This window comes from Aplysia californica, unplaced genomic scaffold (assembly GCF_000002075.1).
Source record: "Aplysia californica isolate F4 #8 unplaced genomic scaffold, AplCal3.0 scaffold00368, whole genome shotgun sequence".
In the NCBI taxonomy this organism is placed as follows: Eukaryota; Metazoa; Mollusca; class Gastropoda; order Aplysiida; family Aplysiidae; genus Aplysia; species Aplysia californica.
Window position 1 is genome coordinate 140,816 of NW_004797638.1, and position 17,967 is coordinate 158,782.

Below are 17,967 nucleotides of genomic sequence, written 5' to 3' on the forward strand. Positions count from 1 at the left end.
TTTATTTTTCTTCTTCTTCTTCTTCTTCTTCTTCTTCTTCTTCTTCTTCTTCTTCTTCTTCTTCTTCTTCTTCTTCTTCTTCTTCTTCTTCTTCTCTCATCCTTGTCCTCGGCCCCCTCCCCCAATGCTCTTTATTTTTTCTTCTTCCTCTCCTTCTCCTTCTCTGCTTACTACAGTCATTTATATGATTTATGTAGGCCTACATGTATTTCGTTGACCGCATTGTACGTTTGCTCGACTATAATTTGGCCTCCCTTTCTGCTGAACCGGTCGTACCTTTATTATTTTTGATTGGCCGACAAAGGCCCAAACTTTTACCTGGCAACCATGACTTGTATCACTTTTATTGTGTACACTTCCTCTTCCGTATTCCAAACTGCAGTAGCCTACTATGTGAGTATTGAACTCTGAACAAGTTTCAATGGTAATCTAGATCTAGTAAAAACACTAATAAGTTACACTTCTGCATTGAAAAGTTTGGCAGTGAGTGCAGCAGAGGGGTACTCTTATTTGTGCTTGCAGTGCAGAACTGGGTCCTGGATTATTACTGTAGAATCTAGTCGGCATATATGAACATTGTAGAGAATTCAATGTTTATTTTGAACCTTTATTATTTTTTGTGTACAACTCCCATTTGAATTTGTCGTTGACTTGATTTGTAGAAATCTAAATTTTTGTCAGATCGGTCTCAGACTTTAACACTTTTGGGGGCTGTGGACCGTAGCGATCTAGATATCTAGAATCTAGATTCTAGTTCTAAGTCCTCTGGGGAAAAAAGTAAAATTTGAATGGTGTGATAGGCATAGGCCAAGAATTCTTTCTGAACGAATTGTATGGTTCTTCTTCTAGATCTAGATCTAGAATCTAGATCTAGATTCTAGATTTGATTATGTGTAGATCTAGACCTAGATCTACAATATATTCTGGTCGAGGTTCAACAACGACGAGGACAAATTTATGTTATTTATTTCAAACACAGTGGCAGAAAGCAGTTTGCAGGCGCTATTGAGGCTACGTTCATGGCGCTAACTAAAGTCTAAAGCGTCCACTGCTGGTTTAAGTCAGCCGGTTTTAGTCAGTGATGACAGTGACGTGTTTAATATTTTGGCCAGCTTCAAGTCTTCCAACCCTTGAGATGAAAGAAAACGAAAGCCCTTAAAGTCGGGATGGGAAATTGAATACGGGAAACACGTAAAATGTGTGTACAATAATGTGGTATTGCACCGAGTCAGCCTAGGAACCGATGCCGAGAGAAAAAATGACGGGAATGGGAATCAATTATTCTTTTATCATAATATAATAACAAACACCCCCTCTCTCTCTGTCTCTCTCTGTCTCTTTCTCCCCCCCCCCCCTTCTCTCTCTATTTTTCTCTGTCTCTGTCTGTCTCTCCTGCCCTCTTTCTCCCCCCCCCCAACCCTCTCTCTCTCTCTCTCTCCCTCTCTCTCTCTCTCTCTCTCTCTCTCTCTCTCTCCCTCCCTCCCTCCCTCCCTCCCTCCCTCCCTCCCTCCCTCCCTCCCTCCCTCTCTCTCTCTCTCTCTCTCTCTCTTTCTCTCTCTCTCTCTCTCTCTCTCTCTCTCTCTCTCTCTCTCTCTCTCACACACACACACACACACTGCCCGCAGACAAAATTGCATGCTTTCAGCTCGAGAGTGCTGGAACCTTTGTTTATGCTCGTATATCACAGGCCGTCACACGCTAACAAAAGGTCGCGCCCAAGTCTCGCCCGGACACGAGATCAGGGCAATTGAAACTTCTTGGTAGGTCTATACTTTTTTGTGAAAGTCTAATGCGTTTTTGCGTAATTGAGAGTTCGTCGTTTTCCCTTACACACTGGCGAGCTCTGAGCCAGAGCTCAGTGTAAGGGAAATCGACGAGTGATCGATCGGTCAAGGACCACTGCTTCGTTTTCCTTTTTGTCATGGGATGGAACGCTTGAAGCAGGCCAAAATATTAAATATAATACGTCACTGTCGTCACTGACTAAAATGGCAGTAGACACTCCGTCTAAACGAAGCTTGAGTGCCGTGAATGTAGCCTCAACAGCACCTGCAAACTGCATTCAGGGCGCTGTGAACGTAGCCACTGCACATTTCAAATTGTCAATTGCCCTTTATGCACACAAGACTGATGAGACTGAAGACAGTCAGAAGTGAGAAGTCTTTGGTAATTGTTCACTTTCTCGCATTTAATTCCGGGGGAGGACTTCAGTAACGAGCGAGCACTCTGAACTCTATTCAAAATTAGTATGGAAGGCTTAAAAAGCCAGTATGTGACTAGATCTACCTACAAATGATGAAATTGCCGTGGTTTACTTCTTGTTTACTTCACTCCAGCTCAAAGTTTTGAATATATGCAGTCGTGGATGCATAGAGTTTCGTCTAGATCTTGGCGCAGCCGGAATTTAACGCTAGAAAGGGAACAATTACCAAATCTTTTAGTGTCTTAATTGTTAGACTAGATCTAGATTTAGATTTGTTAGTCTTGGTTTTGTGTGTAGAAAAAGTCAGTCTGCCTGTGGTGAAGTGTCAGATGCCTCTCTGGGCTAGACTGAACACTAAACTAGTGTCATGATGTATGTTGACTGTTTAGATACTCTGTCAGCGGCTTTCACAAACATGAATCTAAAGCGAGCACCTAGCACACCTCTGTGATTGGCCCAAATATATACCTAGATATTAGATGACGTATTTCTGCCATCTATTTTTGTCGTCTACGGGGGCTTCCCTTGCCTATTGACTAGATCTCAACGTTGCAGTCCCGCTTTGCCGCTAAGTGCGCGATGGGCTACATCACAAGGTTTCATCGCGGACTGCTTGGGCCGTGTGTGTGCGCGCGCGTGTGTGTGTGTGTATAACTTTGAGGAGAAGGTAAATTTATGGAACGAGAATTGCTGAGATTGTTTATTACATAACACAAATTAATACAAAAAACCGAACACGGCAAGATCTAGTCAACAGTTACTGGCATGAGAAACCCAAGAGTCTTGGGGGAAACCCCGGAAGATGACAAAAATAGGTGGCGGAAATACATCATCTACATTTGGGCCAATCACAGAGGTGTGCTTGGTGCTCGCTGTAGCTTCTTGTCTTTCAAAAGGCCCACTTTTATAATTTATGCGGAGGCCTAATTGCCTTTAAATCATATTTTTAACAATTGATATTGATCGAGGCTAATAAAATTATTATAATACATAATTCAATAATTCATCTGCTAATGTCTGACAATGACCATCCAATGCATCTGCAGAGCAGAATATAAAGCGTAATTTAAATAAAGAATTAAAGGTAATAGTAGTAAAGGTTGAGATGACTTTAAAAATTTTTAATGTTTCCGTTATGGTCGATGAGACCAGTTCTGGCATAGAAAATTAAGTTTGTCTCATTTTGAGAATTCAAAAGCTCCACTTCCACTTGTGAGTGTGAGCTGCTTGCCGGCTTTTCTATTTTAAAAAAAGTTATGGCCGCAGGAGATTGATAAGAAAAGACACTTCTTTTTATGCAGAGAGGTAACTTTCTTAAAACTGATTTTTTGCATTAAAAATTTTTCTGTTGAAGAATGGTTGCAGTAAATGTAAACCCTAACACCCCCACCCCCACCTTAAACTTAAAAAAAAATATTTTTTAAAATGTAATTAAAATACTATCATATCTACTCGTAATATTTTTCATTTGCAGAGTAGACAACTTCCTTTGAGAGACAAATTTTATGTGGTTACTATTAATTTTGAGAAAACGATTTCTTACTAGATTATTTTTAAATAAAAAATTATAATGTATACTATAGGTACTCAGATTTTGTCATGAACTTCTTTTCCAGAATATGGCCCATCCAATTGACCACCTGTGCAACATGAAATAGACAAAGGGTTCAAATTGCCAAGATGTCGAAAGGGGGGAGGCTTTCGAGGCTTATCCCCAAGTTCTTTCGAAGTGGAAACAAGGATAAAACAGATGGCAAATCTCCGGACAGTTTTGGACCAGTTTGTCTCATGTCTTTTCTGGATGACACTGAGCAAAGGGTTTCCTACAAGGTTTATACACGATTTTATGCTTTTACAACTTGTTGTATTAGTATTTATTTCTCTGTACAATTCAATTGGTAGGTGTGGGCTAGTTCTGGTACTGACTGTACTGCCCTTACGACTTTTGGATCTGCCAAGTTAGAAAGTGGATACAGAAAGTTAGAATGGTGAAAAGAAATCTTTGCTCTCAAACCTGTTTTGAGTCTATTTTGTTCTTCCATGGCTCACCGTGGTTTATAGAGAGGAGGTACAGGCCTCCAACATTGGCTGAATGATGACTCGTATTGGGGACCAAGGGACTACCCCAATGTTAGTTGTGATGTGGGTAACTAAGTGATTGCAAAACACTGAAAATGATGTAAGAATAGAAACAGATAAACAGAAGGATTTTTAATAGAGTAAAAAGTTGACAATCTTATACTAAGTGTGCATTGTTTGTAATTTTTTATTCACCTTTTCTGTATTTATTTTTTTTTTATCATGTCAGCTAAAAAAATGTTTGAATGCTATACTTTTGAAAAAAATGTATGTTCTTTCCATGGGATTTTTCTGTAAAAAAAAAGACATGAAATAGTAAATTTAAAGAATGGAGAGAGGTCTTATTTATTGACCTGTTCTATTTTTCCCTCCTTGTTTGCTAAGCTGAATCTCATAAGCTTTGTCTTTCTGTGTACATGTTTCATCACTCTCACTTCATTTGTCTGTTTTCAGGGCTATCAGTGACTCCGTAACAAATTTCTAGTAAACTTTATGATGTTTATTATCCTCAGAATAACTGGAAAGGTCAAATGCTGCTGGACATTGCTTGTGATATGATCAATTTGTTGGAGAAAGATTACTTTGGCCTTCGTTTTGTTGATGACACTGGACAAGTGGTGAGAAGACTTTCATTTTGTTCCCTGAATTTTGATGTAAAAAGGTTATGGTGTCATAGCTACTACTTTGAAACAGATTTGTTAATGAGCTGTTTTTGAGGATTTGTCAATTTCATTGAGATTCTGATGAACTGTCTGTTTTTGTTAAATAACTGACTAATTTTAAACTAAAGTATTCATTTATAAGGGGCCAAGTAATTTTACTTTTTTTTTTTTTAAGACTTATGTTTCCCTCAGATAGTATAATTTTGTTATTCTTATGGAATAATTATATAAGATTGTGAGTGCTTCTGGTATTCTAAAGTATAATTTACCTCCTTATGCTTATGAGTCATTGTGAATGTTCTTTTCTGTCCTCTAGCACTGGGTTGATCCAAGCCGTTCTTTATCATCTCAAGTAAAAGGTATGTGTGTGTATTTTAAATTAAATTACCTTGTGGTTCGTGCATGCAACTTTACTTTAACTCTTTGAATCTGGCTCGCCATTTAAGTGGTGTTTTTGGTTTTGCATTTCACCAGCTTGCCACTTAAGTGGCGTTTTGGGGGTGCTGATTTTGTCAACACCAAGGTCTACACCTGATCCTGTGCTACTTTTACCACCTATTTTCATCAGTATTGTGTTTTATTTGTCCAATTACGAATACTCTAAGCGCTCACACAAACATTAATATTTAAGTGATTATCGCCATTTTAAGGTAACACCTTTTCCGCTGGGTGCGCTAAATTGTGGGATCCCTTACATACCGAAAGAATTAAGCCGCCAGGTCTTTTTGAAGTTTTCTCCTTGACGATGGTACATGTGACAATTATTGAGGTCGTTCGAGTGTGATATCAAGATTTCTCCTCAGATGTAATTGTATGAATTTCCTCCTTGGATGATGAAAGTGATTTAGATTGACAGTCTGTTTTCTTTATCTCTTTTAGTAACATGAACCTAAAGTTCTCTAACCTGTCTCCTTTTTCAAAATTTATTCGAAATCAATGTGCCTTGTGGCATGGGAAATTTTTTTGTAAAAAGTGGTGTGTACTTATATGTTTCATTTCTACTGCAGGTTGTGCATTACCTTTCAAGGTTTACTTCTGCGTCAAGTTTTATGCTGCTGACCCTTGTAAACTCAAAGAAGAAATTACAAGGTAAGAAAAATACACTTATGACAGATTATATATATTTATCATGAATAAGTGCTTTGACTTATGTGTACTGTTTGTAGAAATAAAAAAACAAAAACAATGTTTATCATATATGCCATTAAATTAAATCTGAATGTGTACCCTTACAAGTACTCACCCCTTCAACTATCGCAATATGCAAAAAATTTTCTAATTAGCTATTTCTATTATTACCACCCTTCTGCCCTTGTCCACAGATATCTGTTTTTCCTACAAATAAAGCGTGACATTTTGCAAGGGCGACTACCAGTGACTTTTGAGGAAGCATCAGAGTTGTGTGCCTATGCTGTGCAATGTAAGGAAGGATTAAATGTGGTTTTTACCAGTTGTTGTGTAGTGTGTGCTTAAATATTTGATTTGAATGGGAAACTTAGAGTATCAGTATTTTTAATCCAATTAAGAATTTTTGCATTTTTGAATTTGGGTGCCTGTGGTGGATTTGTTGCTTGAAGTATTTTCAAATTTGTTGACCTTTTCTCGGGTGTGTCTTTTTTGTTCTCTTGATTGGAGTATTTGAAATCTCCTTTCAAGTAAAGATGAGTTTGGTTTCTGTTCTTATTATATTCATAATATTGTATTTGTACGGAAAATGGAAGTTATTTTTGGGGTCGGTACAAGTAATGGGTCTTACAGACACCTTTATTTGAAGTACTTGCTTTAATTAAAAAATTGTCATTTTCCTCATGATATTCTTAATATTTTGATTTTTTTGCTCCCCTTACAACAATTTGAGACTAATATGAAGTGCTGTGCGTGATCATTTTATCTTTCTTGTTTGTTCTTTTGCTCCAACAGCTGAACTTGGTGACTTTGTTCCTCGTCAGCACACAGCTGGTTATGTGTCAGAGTTTTGCTTTGTTCCAAATCAGAGTGAAGAGCTGGAAGCAAGAATTGCTGCTATCCACCGCAGATGCATGTAAGTGATCAGTAATGGAAAAGAAGTTTGTGAACTCTTTTTTTTTTGTTGTAAACTTAATACTAATCATTTATCAATTACTGGATATTTACTGCCCAAAAACTGATAACCTCCTTCTCTGGAAGTTGCCAATATTTTGGGTTGTTTTCATTTCGCATAAGTCACAAATGAATTTTGGCAGTTAAAATTCCTGTTGTCTTGCTAGTAACTTTCAATGAGAATAATAATACACTTAACTATAGAATTTTATTGCAGACAACAGCATCTGGTTATATCAACTGTGGAAAGATTACTATAGCTTGTTCACTGACAGCTGTTAAAACGGGATAAAGACAAATTGCTCTTTTTAATCTTTCTGGGTCTTTACATGTGGTCTGAAAGTTAAACGACCAACAAAATGTAAAAGCCCATTCATAAAAGTCACTGAACACTAAGGTTCCGACACATTTTCTTTGATGTAAGCCTGAAGCAGGTAAAAAAAATAATAGGGGATTTACAGCATATACCAATGACATTTAAAAGTTGACATATTTTCCTCAACACCACTCTTTAATTTAACATGTGCCTAAGAAACACGATTCAAGTTACGGGGTCGGTATTTTTTCTAGACTCAAGTGGAGCACGTGGAGATGTCTAGACAGCCAAGGGATGAAATCGACAAGCTAACACTGAAATGTTGGGGCAGGGCGGTGTCCCTGTCTCCAAATGAGCAATTTTTATGCAAGGCTTCTGTCAGTCATTTATTTTAGTGATCCTGTGTATGCATCCAAAGAGCCGTTTTTAATATAGGGCCCAAAGAGAAAAACTTTTTTATTACTGGGTCAAGATTTTTTAAAAATATATTTTTGTTTGGTCGCTATCCTGCAGAAGTGCCATGCTAAGTTTCGTGGGTATAGGTAATTCCTCAATGGGCTAGAATTTTTTTACGCAGTCAGTCGAAAATGAACAAGCTGTAGATTGGATGTCAGATTAAACCTGTTTTCTCCATAAGGGGGATGTTTAATGTGCAGTAAGGACATATCAAAATGATACTGGTTACGCATGGACTTCCTTGTTTGATGAATTTCCTTTTTCTAATCTAATCCCCCCCCCCCCCTTTTTTTTTTTTTTTAGTGGTGCTACTCCTCTCATGGCTGAGCATAGGTTCCTAGAGAAGGTGAAGTGGCTTGAGATGTACGGGGTCGATCTCCATCCTGTTCAGGTAGGTATATAAATTTTTCTTATAGGCCTTCTTTTAGCCTTTTTTGTAAACATTTTTTATATTTATGTAATATGTATTATCCTACATCATCTAGCTGTTTATGTTTAAAAAAAATATTATTTATGTTTTATTGCTTACAACAGACACTATCTTTCACTGTTTTGTGAATTAAGATTCTAATTGTTTTTAACGGGTTGAACTTTCTTTTAGTTTTGTCCTCATGAAAATTATTTGTTACTCTATTTTTCTAATATCCCTCAGGGAGAGAGTGCTGTTGAATACTTTCTTGGCCTCACCCCAACAGGAGTTGTTGTCTACAAGCACAAAATGAAAGTGGCAAGTTACTTCTGGTAAGGCATCATACTGCATTAGTTTCTGATTGTACAATAATAGACTTGAACTCTTTATCTCCGAGGGGGATAAACCCACTACGCTGGGGCCCTTTTTTGTTGTTAAATCTAAAAATGACAAAAACGTCTTTAAATAGGTCATTAAATCGAAACTAGCTAACCTATTTTGATAGTTCTTCATCAAATTAATAAACTTCCGGTATATGAGACCTGTTTTCCGCAATTGCCGAAAAGTAATTTGATGTCGAAGTCGTCGTAAAGGAATGTGCCCGAACCGCTGTCAGCGGCTCACCGGCACAGTGGTTCTGACCGCAAGCGGCTTGCCGGAGATAAAGAGTTAAAAAATTTGATTGATTCTTCGCTAATCGTATACAATTGAACCTGCCATGATGGCCACCTGTAGAAACGGCCGCTTTCCATTCCCCCCTTGCATTTTTTCTACATAATTTAACTGTGTTAAACAGTCATCTGTCCAACGCGGCCGTGGCCACCTTATTTTATCAACCCACTGTCAAATTTACCTGCTTCAGGCTTCCAGGTGTGGTCTCTCACTGCCCGACGCTTTGTTGTTAATTTTGAATTAGCCCCTCACGCTGTGGACAGGACTTCATAATTCATTCACCTGTCGTTATTGTTAATCCCTCCAATGAATGTTTACCCAAGTTGACCAACGGGTAGGCTTAACAATAAATTGTCAACTGCTGGTGAGGGAATCGTGATCCGTCATAACCTAATAAGCACCGCCCATAACTCATGCACAAATCGTTTGTGAGGTGACTGGTCACTGTTTTGTTTACCTAATCTGTAACAAAGCAACAATGGATTCGAATGTGAACTTGCGGCAGAAGCATCACTCGTTCTCCGAGTGGTGGCGACCCATGTGTTTGTTTTACCGTGGCATTCTGTCTTCATCGTCTTACTTACATATTTCGTTATTTTTCGCTTGCACAAAATCAGCAACTAAAAGAAAGCTATTAAAAATATAAAAAAACCAACAACGCAATAAAAAACCCTTCTTACGCCACCCATCCCCCTTTTTCAAAAGAAAACAAAAGCCCTTTTGAATTCTCCTTATGGCAGTACTATGCTATAGATCAACCCCATTTTGACCTCAGAAGAGAATGATGTGCTTTCTTCATTTTGATCAGTCCTGCCTAAGACGGCCGCCTGTGTTATACGGCTACTTTTCTCCTTGACAATGGGTGGTCTTTTTACACAGGTTTGACTGTACTTAGAGGGGAATGTTGATATTCATGCAAACTGCAGTACAGTGGCATACTCTGTTTATGATATGATATGAATATTTCAACTTTTCTTGCCATGACATGCTCAAAATGTTTTGTTTTTTCACCCTGTTCAACATGTGCTGTTCAATTTTACTTTGAGTTTACACTCTTGCTTTCACTTCCCCTTGTATTAACTTGCACAAATAAACAATGAATCAGAGATGTATGTATGATGTTCCTGTTAAAAAATAACAAATTATTAGCTCAAGACTCATCTGCTTTTTCTGTTTAGCTGAGTAAGGTATGATATCTATTTATGTGTAGGCTTTCATTATCATAACGTTATCACTTTAATTTTAATCTCTGTGGACCAACTGAACTTACGGCTTTTTATGTAAATGATTTGGATATTATCTCCTCCTTCAGGCCCAGAGTGACAAAGGCTACGTTTAAAGGGAAGACTTTCATTGTCAAGGTGAAGGATAAAAGTGTAAGTATCATTTGTTTATGGGTTTTCATTATTTTGTTTCTCTGGGTTTTTTATAATTTTTTTATTTGTCTGCTATATTTAGCAAGTTTTGTTTGCTGAGGAATTTTGTGAATGCCTTGCTTGAAGATGGATAAATTTCAAAAAAAGATTTCAAGTCCTTCCTGCTCTTGTGGCATGATAAGAATACTGGATAATGTGCTTGCACCAGCTGTGATCATCTGATATCAGACAGTGCTGAACCAGCCGACTTTTTTTCAAGTGTTTTGTTCTTACAGATACATATATGTATCCTGGTCGTTTTTCCTCTGCATGTGCTATGCCTTTGTCTTTTCAAATAAAAAATTTGCGTCCATAAGGCATTGCTTACGGGCTTCAGACATTCAAATTTTAGAGCTGATGGCAATTGGAATGACTGCTTCTTTTCCCCCACCTTTCTATTATTTTTGCCCTAAACTGTCGTGTATTATTCGGGAAGTGTTGACAGTAGAGTTGTTGAAATGCCCGACTTGACTGGGCCTCAGCTTTTCAGAACCTAAATCGTCTTAAATTTGTATAACTTTTTACTGTTATACACCTCAGTTCAGACTTTCAGCCTTGTAATGTGCAATTACGAGCACCGTGAAACCTTACTAAGACTAAATCTAAAACCACCTTCTAAATAACTTACATCATGACTCTAATTCACATTCTCCCAAAGCTCTATCCCTCAAGTCTCCCGCACGGGCGATCAATCTGTCGGAGATGGACATTGTCTTAGAGGCTCTGTGCAAGGCACAAAACTGAAACCTTCCTATTTATTTAACTGCGTATTATTCGAAATATTCAAGTTTGATTAAGATGGTGGGTATCTGAGGTTGTTGAGCAATGAATTTAGGTATTTCTGTGTGTCAGACTGCTTTGTTTTTCTTATGGGACAGTTGTGTATTATTGTGTCGTACATGTTTTATGTTGTGTCAAGTTGTGATGCTCCTAGGGGTTCTTTTTCTGTTATGATTTTGTTGTTTCATGTTTTGTGAAACCTCTGTTTCCATTTATTGTGCTGCATTGCCAGCCTAAAAGAGGGTGGCTCAGTTTTTTTTTGGTACTTATATTCTTTCAGTGTTCAGAGGCCGGAAAATTCTATTCAAAATTGGTCTACTATATCACAGCTACTTGAATTTGATGGAGAATGCATTTTTTAAGGGTTTAAATCCTCTGAACTTGCACAAACACATTTCGATATGACTGATAGGCTTACTAATAGTACTGTTTTTCTTTATGTTGCTGGCTAAAGAATGTGTTCGAAAACTGACAGTATTAAATTTTGTTAAGGAAAGATGAAGAAAAAAGGAAAATATGTATTCATTTTACATAGTTCAATCATCCATATTTACTGTCCTAATGAGCCCATTACCTAGAAATAAAGCACAATGTGTAGGGGTGTGCGAGTTCCGCACTTTGGGCTCGAGGCCGAGTCATTATGAAATACTCAAGTGGGTACTGTAGTACTCGAATCATGAAAATACGCTTGATGTATCATTCTTTCCCAAATACCTAAATTAAATTTTACCAATTAGTTGACAAAGATACACAAGCAGAAAGAGAAAAATATTAATAATGAAAAAACTCCAGAAATTGTGAAGTCATTGAGATGGTTTGAAGAGTCCCCCCCCCAAAAAAAAACAGAAAAAAATAAAGAGATGCAACCAGGCAACAAGCAAAGACAATGAAAATTGTAAATCCTTTGTTCCCACTGTTAGCCCCCACTGGGTGAAAAAAGTAAATACTCCTGTAATTATCCGAGTGCTCAGATGTCTTTGATTCAAGTAAGTACCAGAGTTTTTAAAAACTACTCAAGCCAGTACTCACAGGGGATAAATACTAGACTCCTCTCACACCCCTAGTACTATGACAAACTTGTTTTGCACTAAGTAAGTCTGGGAAAAAAAGCTGATGACTTGTTGTTTCATCTTCCCTGAAGCTACTGTCTCTGGACAGTATAAAAAAAAACCAACCAATTCATGTTCTTTAGTTCAGCATTCTCTTTGTTGAAAATAATGTTTAGTTTAATAAAACCATTTTGAACTGAGGTGAGAGTACAAAAGTATGGGGATTTTTTTAGCTGCAGAACTTGACTTATTTTGCCACAGAGCTGTTCTTTTCTTTCAGGACCCGTGCAGTTAAATTTTGTGACGTGTGATTTTTCTTCTTTCCTTATGATGGCTTGCATGTCTTCTTATTATTGTTTAGAATGACGAGCACACTTACGCTTTTGAGTTGTCTACCAAAGCCGCATGCAAGCACTTGTGGAAATGTTGTGTTGAGCATCATGCTTTCTTCAGGTAAATCCTTTTTTTTTTTCTCTGCAGTGAAGTCATAAAGTATCCACTTATACCTAATAGAAAGAAAATTGTATTGTAGTGCTTTCAGCTTGTTATTGATAGAATGAAATGCATTGCTCTTCTACTACTGTCCGACTGACCTCCACTTATTTAATCATTGGAGCACTTCATGTTAGTTTCCCTACTGGCCATGTATATATAGGTATTTTTTTAATTTTCAGATATAATCTTGTACTCTTCTTTTTTTGTTGTGAGATTCTGAGATTTTAATTTACTATTCAATAATCCTTATTAAATAATTTTCCTTTTTGATATTATGTATTCACATATTCATAGTAGTGTGCCACAGATGTATGCTCTTGTTTGAATTATTAATCCTTTTTCACTCGAGGAAATGTTGTCTTGAACATTTTCCCAAAAACATTTCTTTAGACTGAATAGGATGTTTCAGTCATCCATGTTATAGAGCTATTGCATGTATTTTGGCTCAACTGAAAAAGAAATATTGTATAAACTGTAGATAGTCTGTCAAAAATGTAGTGAGACGCAACATCAGTCAGACTCAGGTAAAAAAAATTAGGGAGCTTTATTCTGATTTATTTCTAAAGTAGGCTATTGTTTGATGAGGAAAAAAAGACTTCCACTGTTCAAGTGTCCTTGTGCTGACTGAAGGGTTCCCTGTTTATGTCTGGCCATTTTGTGTTCTTTTCAATATGCCTATTTACCTGCCTTTGTCGTGGAAGGTCTCGGAAATCAAGGGAAATAAAATAGTTGAGTAATCGAGTGCAACTTTGTGCTTTTGATGTTTCCCATTAATTATGTAACACCTTGCACTGGCTGTACTTACAGAGAGTAGAGTGGATGTGCTCATCCTTTGGAGAGGGAACATTTCGTATGGCTCTTTCTGCTCACAAACGCTTGTTGTGGGTAATATGCACTTTCTGATTTAGTTTGGAGCTCTTAGACGGGATCTGGTAGTGGTGCGCTCATATGAGAATAGTATCAACGTTTGGTAGATAGTAACAGTGTTCATGGTTTTGGATACATATGTCTTGAATCTTTCTTCTTCAGTCCCTTGGTTATTTTATATTGAAGTTTAGTTTCACACTTATATTGCTTACGAAGTTGACTTGAAAGACAACAAAGCAGAAAAAAATCCTAGCGGAACAATATATTTTAAAAAAAATTCCAGTTGTTTTGAGGTGTGTAGCCTACTTGAAAGACAGACCAAATTTCTGAGGCTTGATAAGCACACCATAAGGTTAAAGAGGGACAAGAGAAATGGCCAAATATTAGCTGATGTTTATAGATGGGTTCATTTAGAGAATATTGTTCCTCTTTCTCTTTGAACAGATAAATGGTGTTGTCAGTATAATATCGCACATGCACTCAGACATTTGAAATTTGAAAAACCTTTACGACTGTGTATGTGATAAATGGAAAGTTTAATTTACTCTTTTGAGGCTTGGTGCTGATACTCACTGAGACCATAATCTCCAAATTACCTACTTGAAAGGTCCACCCCTGCTCAAAGCACTTTGGGGTGTTTTTGAAAACTTCCTTAAAAAGGTTTTAGTCATTATCATCTTTTTAAACAAATTCCAACAAAAAGATGAAATCTTTCATCTCAATCACTTTTTTTCTGGGATACAAAATTGAATGTTTCATTTCCTTATACATTGTTTGCTCGACTAGAGAAAGTCAGCATAATGGAATACTGACCATAGATACAGCTAGAGTGAATGTGCAGTCCACAAAATGAAACTTCAATCCATGCAGGTGGCTTTCTGTGTGGAAGTTCTTGAAATCTATTATAGAGTTGTAAGGAAAGGCATTATATCCACAAGCTCCTTTTGACTTACTCAATCATTCCTACTCCTACAAAGGGAATAGTTCCTTTGCATGTATATTTCTTATTTTTCTATTTGGTTAAGACTGGATGTTTTACGTTTGCTGTGTACAATTTATTCACTACACTCTTTTATGTATGCACTGTGAGAAATATGTTTGTAGTTATTGTGTATATTGTTTCACTCTGAATTTTAAAGTGTGATTTTTCCATAGCATTGACCCTTTACAATGCTGTTAACCTGGGTTGTCACTGCTCCCTGATTTACATTCATGCTGCTTTCATCATTATAACCAGTCAAATGAGATATCAAACTGAGCCTGCTGGTACAACTGTTTTCTTTTTGAAGCTAGTCTCTTTCAGACTGAAAGGATTGTCTTTTTTTCTTGCTTCACTTCAAGTGTGATACTTTCCTCACAATTTCTTGACTCTGGTGTGTTCACTATTGACACAGGATGAAGGAATAAAGTTTGATCGTAAATCGTTTAATAAATCTTTTAAAAGATTTCACTTGTTGGGGCTTTTGTTACAAAACTATACTGCAACTTATTCTTTAAATGTATTCATTAAAACATTGTTAATATGTGACTCGACCAGTTTAAAGTGATACGAAAATCATGTCATTCTTAGTTAGATGGAAGGGAAGTATAACTGTTTCCATTTTTCGTTTTGCCCCAAAAAGAGGGTTTTACTTTTTGGCCACTTAAGTGTGATTGAATGAGTGTATTGTCTTTTGTCAAAGGATCAAAATCCCAGGAGGTGCTATGTGTATTTTTGAATGGTAAGGACACCATGGTTGTTAAATGTGGAAGAAGAGTAAGCCAAGAGCTCAGGCAAATCTCATGGCTGCCAGAAAGACATGTTACTGTTCTCCATAGTGGGGTAGTGATAGGACAAGCTGTATGTACAAGTAAAAATTATTTGCACTGTGGACTTAAAGACTTTCTGTTTTTGTCCCTTTCGTCCATTCAAGGTTTGTGGTTTGTGTGTGTTGTGTGTGTGTGTGTGAGGGGGGGGGGGGTGTGCAGGGTGTATAATGCACAGTGTTTTTCCACGCACAGAAGATAATAGAATACATGATACAGAGCTTTGTTTCCTTTGCCAGTGTATTGGTATGCATAATTTGATTGTCATGTTGTATTTATACACCACTTGTCATAGATTCAGCCAGGCCATGGATAAGGAAGCCAGACCAAGAAAAGTTTTACGATCTTTATCAAATGCCTCGAGTCGGTGAGAACTTTTCTTGAATGAGATTCTTATATATATATAATATAATTGTTCTTTCAAATAAAGAACCTTCTTCATACAATAAATTTTGACAATATTTTACAAGGCCTCGATAAAAAAATTAAAATATCTGTTAATGAATTTTAAATGTTTATCGAAGATTTATTTTTATTTTCTTTCTTACTAGCATCACAAAAAAATCTCTTAAGTTATGTGCAATGCATACATATGATAGTTTTCGTATTTTGTGGGTTTGAAGAAACAAAGTCATACTTTTTTTTCTAAGTGTTTGCTGCTTGTTGACAAAAATAACCAGGGTGAATAAACCGTTTCTTTTATAATGTGACTTTGGCTTGTTTTTCCTACACTCCTCAACAGCTTCTGTTATTGTCTCAGTCATGATTTGAATGTTGTTCAAGTAGAACAGGGGTGCTTTCTTTCAGTAGATACAGATCTTAGTTGCTCTGTAGTTATTCTGTACTCTTTATTCATTTTCAAAAATTTAGTTTCATAATTTTTTTTTTCATTATAGTTTATATGATACATTTTCTAATGGCACATTTAAACTAGTTCAATAAGCCTCTATGTAGCTTTGACTGGCGCCTTATTGTGTACGTTTAAAGAAAGTAAATATTATGTATGCTTCTGCTCAAGATGTATTGTTGATTATGCTGAACATAGACAGTGTCTTCCACAATAACAGCTTCAAGTGTTTCTTTTATTTACTTTGTGAACCAGGAAACAAGATTTGATCAGTCTGTACTATATGCACATTTTCAAAGTAACTTCACTATTATGTGATTGCCAACTCTCTTGCACTCGGTCTATAAATGGTTTAAACAATGTTTTGTTTTATGGATAATAGATAATTATTCTTTTTCTTTTAAATCTCAGTTCTAATTTGAAAATGTGTCATTTTTCAAATTGCAAAATGAATGTTGGCTACCTTTCTTGGGGTTTAAGTCTGTGGTCATTGACCTTATGTTCAATTTTCATATGCAGTAGCCTTAGCGCCTCAGCTTGTTAGTCAAGATTTTTGGTGTCTTTTAAATTGGGGCAAGTTTTATTTGGTGTTGTCTTTCTGTTACCTTTTCCTTGATCATATTTGTCTGTTGAATTACTTAACAAATATAAATTGATTGAAAGGTAAGTCTACTACATTAAGACAAATATCCGTTTTTAGGAAAATTTGGAAAAGTTTGACTTTTGAATTTGGAGTAAAGTTTGTCTCGCTAATTTTAGGGGAATACTGAGGTAAAGTCAGTGCATTATCCATAGACACAGTCCTGTGGTTGTTTTTTTTTCATGACTCAATTATTAGTCCTACCCCATTGACAATGAATGGAGCACAAACCCAGTCTCAAAATGTACAATCTTTTATACTTTATTCCCGAGTAAGGAACTTTTTTTTGTTCCAGGTCAGCGAGTACATTGTTCTAGGTATACCATTTCATCATTAAAGCCTTGCAGGGTATACATCACGAAAAACACTTTCCACCTTTCCCTATCCAGAGTTAGCCTCTCGATGGTATTTCATATCTTCCCAGGTATATCATATAACAGCATTGAAAAGATGAAGTGGGTAAAGACTTAACAATTTCAAAGAAATGGTCTCATGCATTCACATTTGAAAATCAATAGGCTAGGAGCATATTTGTGTTTTACACTGTTGTGTGTTTGAACTGATTGGAAAGTAAAAAGAGTGGGGAGGCGTTTGAAAATATGATTTCCCCATCGAGATTGAATTTTATAACAACAGACTTTTATTCTTATGCTTACAATAAATCTGTTGTACTGTAATGTTGTTTAGATATACAACTGATGTTCTGATTGGTAGTGAATCCGCAGTAAATAGTAACACAAATGCCTGGAGCTGTTTTCTTACTCCTTTTTCCCTCTCTTTATTCTCAGTGGACGTTCAGAGCGGCTGGCTGCTGGAAATGATTTGCGGTCATCTGGCCAGGAGCCCAGCGTTCTTCGAGTTCCCAGTCGACGTCAGCCACGAAGGGTCAATTCTGATTCAAGATTAAACAGTATGGAAATTATTTCTATAAATGTTCTCATCCTAATATCATATGATGTTTTTTGACCATACAGAAGTGTCAGTTCTCTGCTAAGTCAAAGTATGTGCTGCCTGTGTTATTTATTTTTTATATTGTCTTACTGCTCAGAGCCTATGAAGAAATTTTTAGTAAAGGGTTTCTAATGTTTAATGATTTGCTGAAGAGATGACTGATGCCTGAAAGTGCTATTTGCTACCTCAGTAACCAGTAAAATATCTGAAGTGAATCCCATTCATTTTTGTCATGTTCTAC

General features: G+C 36.7%; 1 protein-coding gene across 2 annotated transcripts in view; it reads left to right on the forward strand.

Annotated features, from left to right (window-relative positions):
- The first annotated feature begins 340 nt into the window (after positions 1–340).
- Positions 341–17,967, forward strand: part of LOC101862813 (band 4.1-like protein 4A) — a 34,892-nt gene continuing 17,265 nt past the window's right edge. For both annotated transcript variants that reach the window (XM_005103326.3, XM_005103327.3), the window contains exons 1-13: positions 341–393; positions 3,820–4,033; positions 4,795–4,899; positions 5,261–5,303; positions 5,952–6,033; positions 6,267–6,364; positions 6,865–6,985; positions 8,099–8,186; positions 8,448–8,536; positions 10,189–10,252; positions 12,482–12,573; positions 15,584–15,655; positions 17,564–17,685. In XM_005103326.3, the coding sequence (XP_005103383.1) occupies positions 3,884–4,033; positions 4,795–4,899; positions 5,261–5,303; positions 5,952–6,033; positions 6,267–6,364; positions 6,865–6,985; positions 8,099–8,186; positions 8,448–8,536; positions 10,189–10,252; positions 12,482–12,573; positions 15,584–15,655; positions 17,564–17,685 (1,126 nt within the window). In that variant the 5' untranslated portion in view covers positions 341–393; positions 3,820–3,883. The remainder of the gene's footprint in view (positions 394–3,819; positions 4,034–4,794; positions 4,900–5,260; positions 5,304–5,951; positions 6,034–6,266; positions 6,365–6,864; positions 6,986–8,098; positions 8,187–8,447; positions 8,537–10,188; positions 10,253–12,481; positions 12,574–15,583; positions 15,656–17,563; positions 17,686–17,967) is intronic.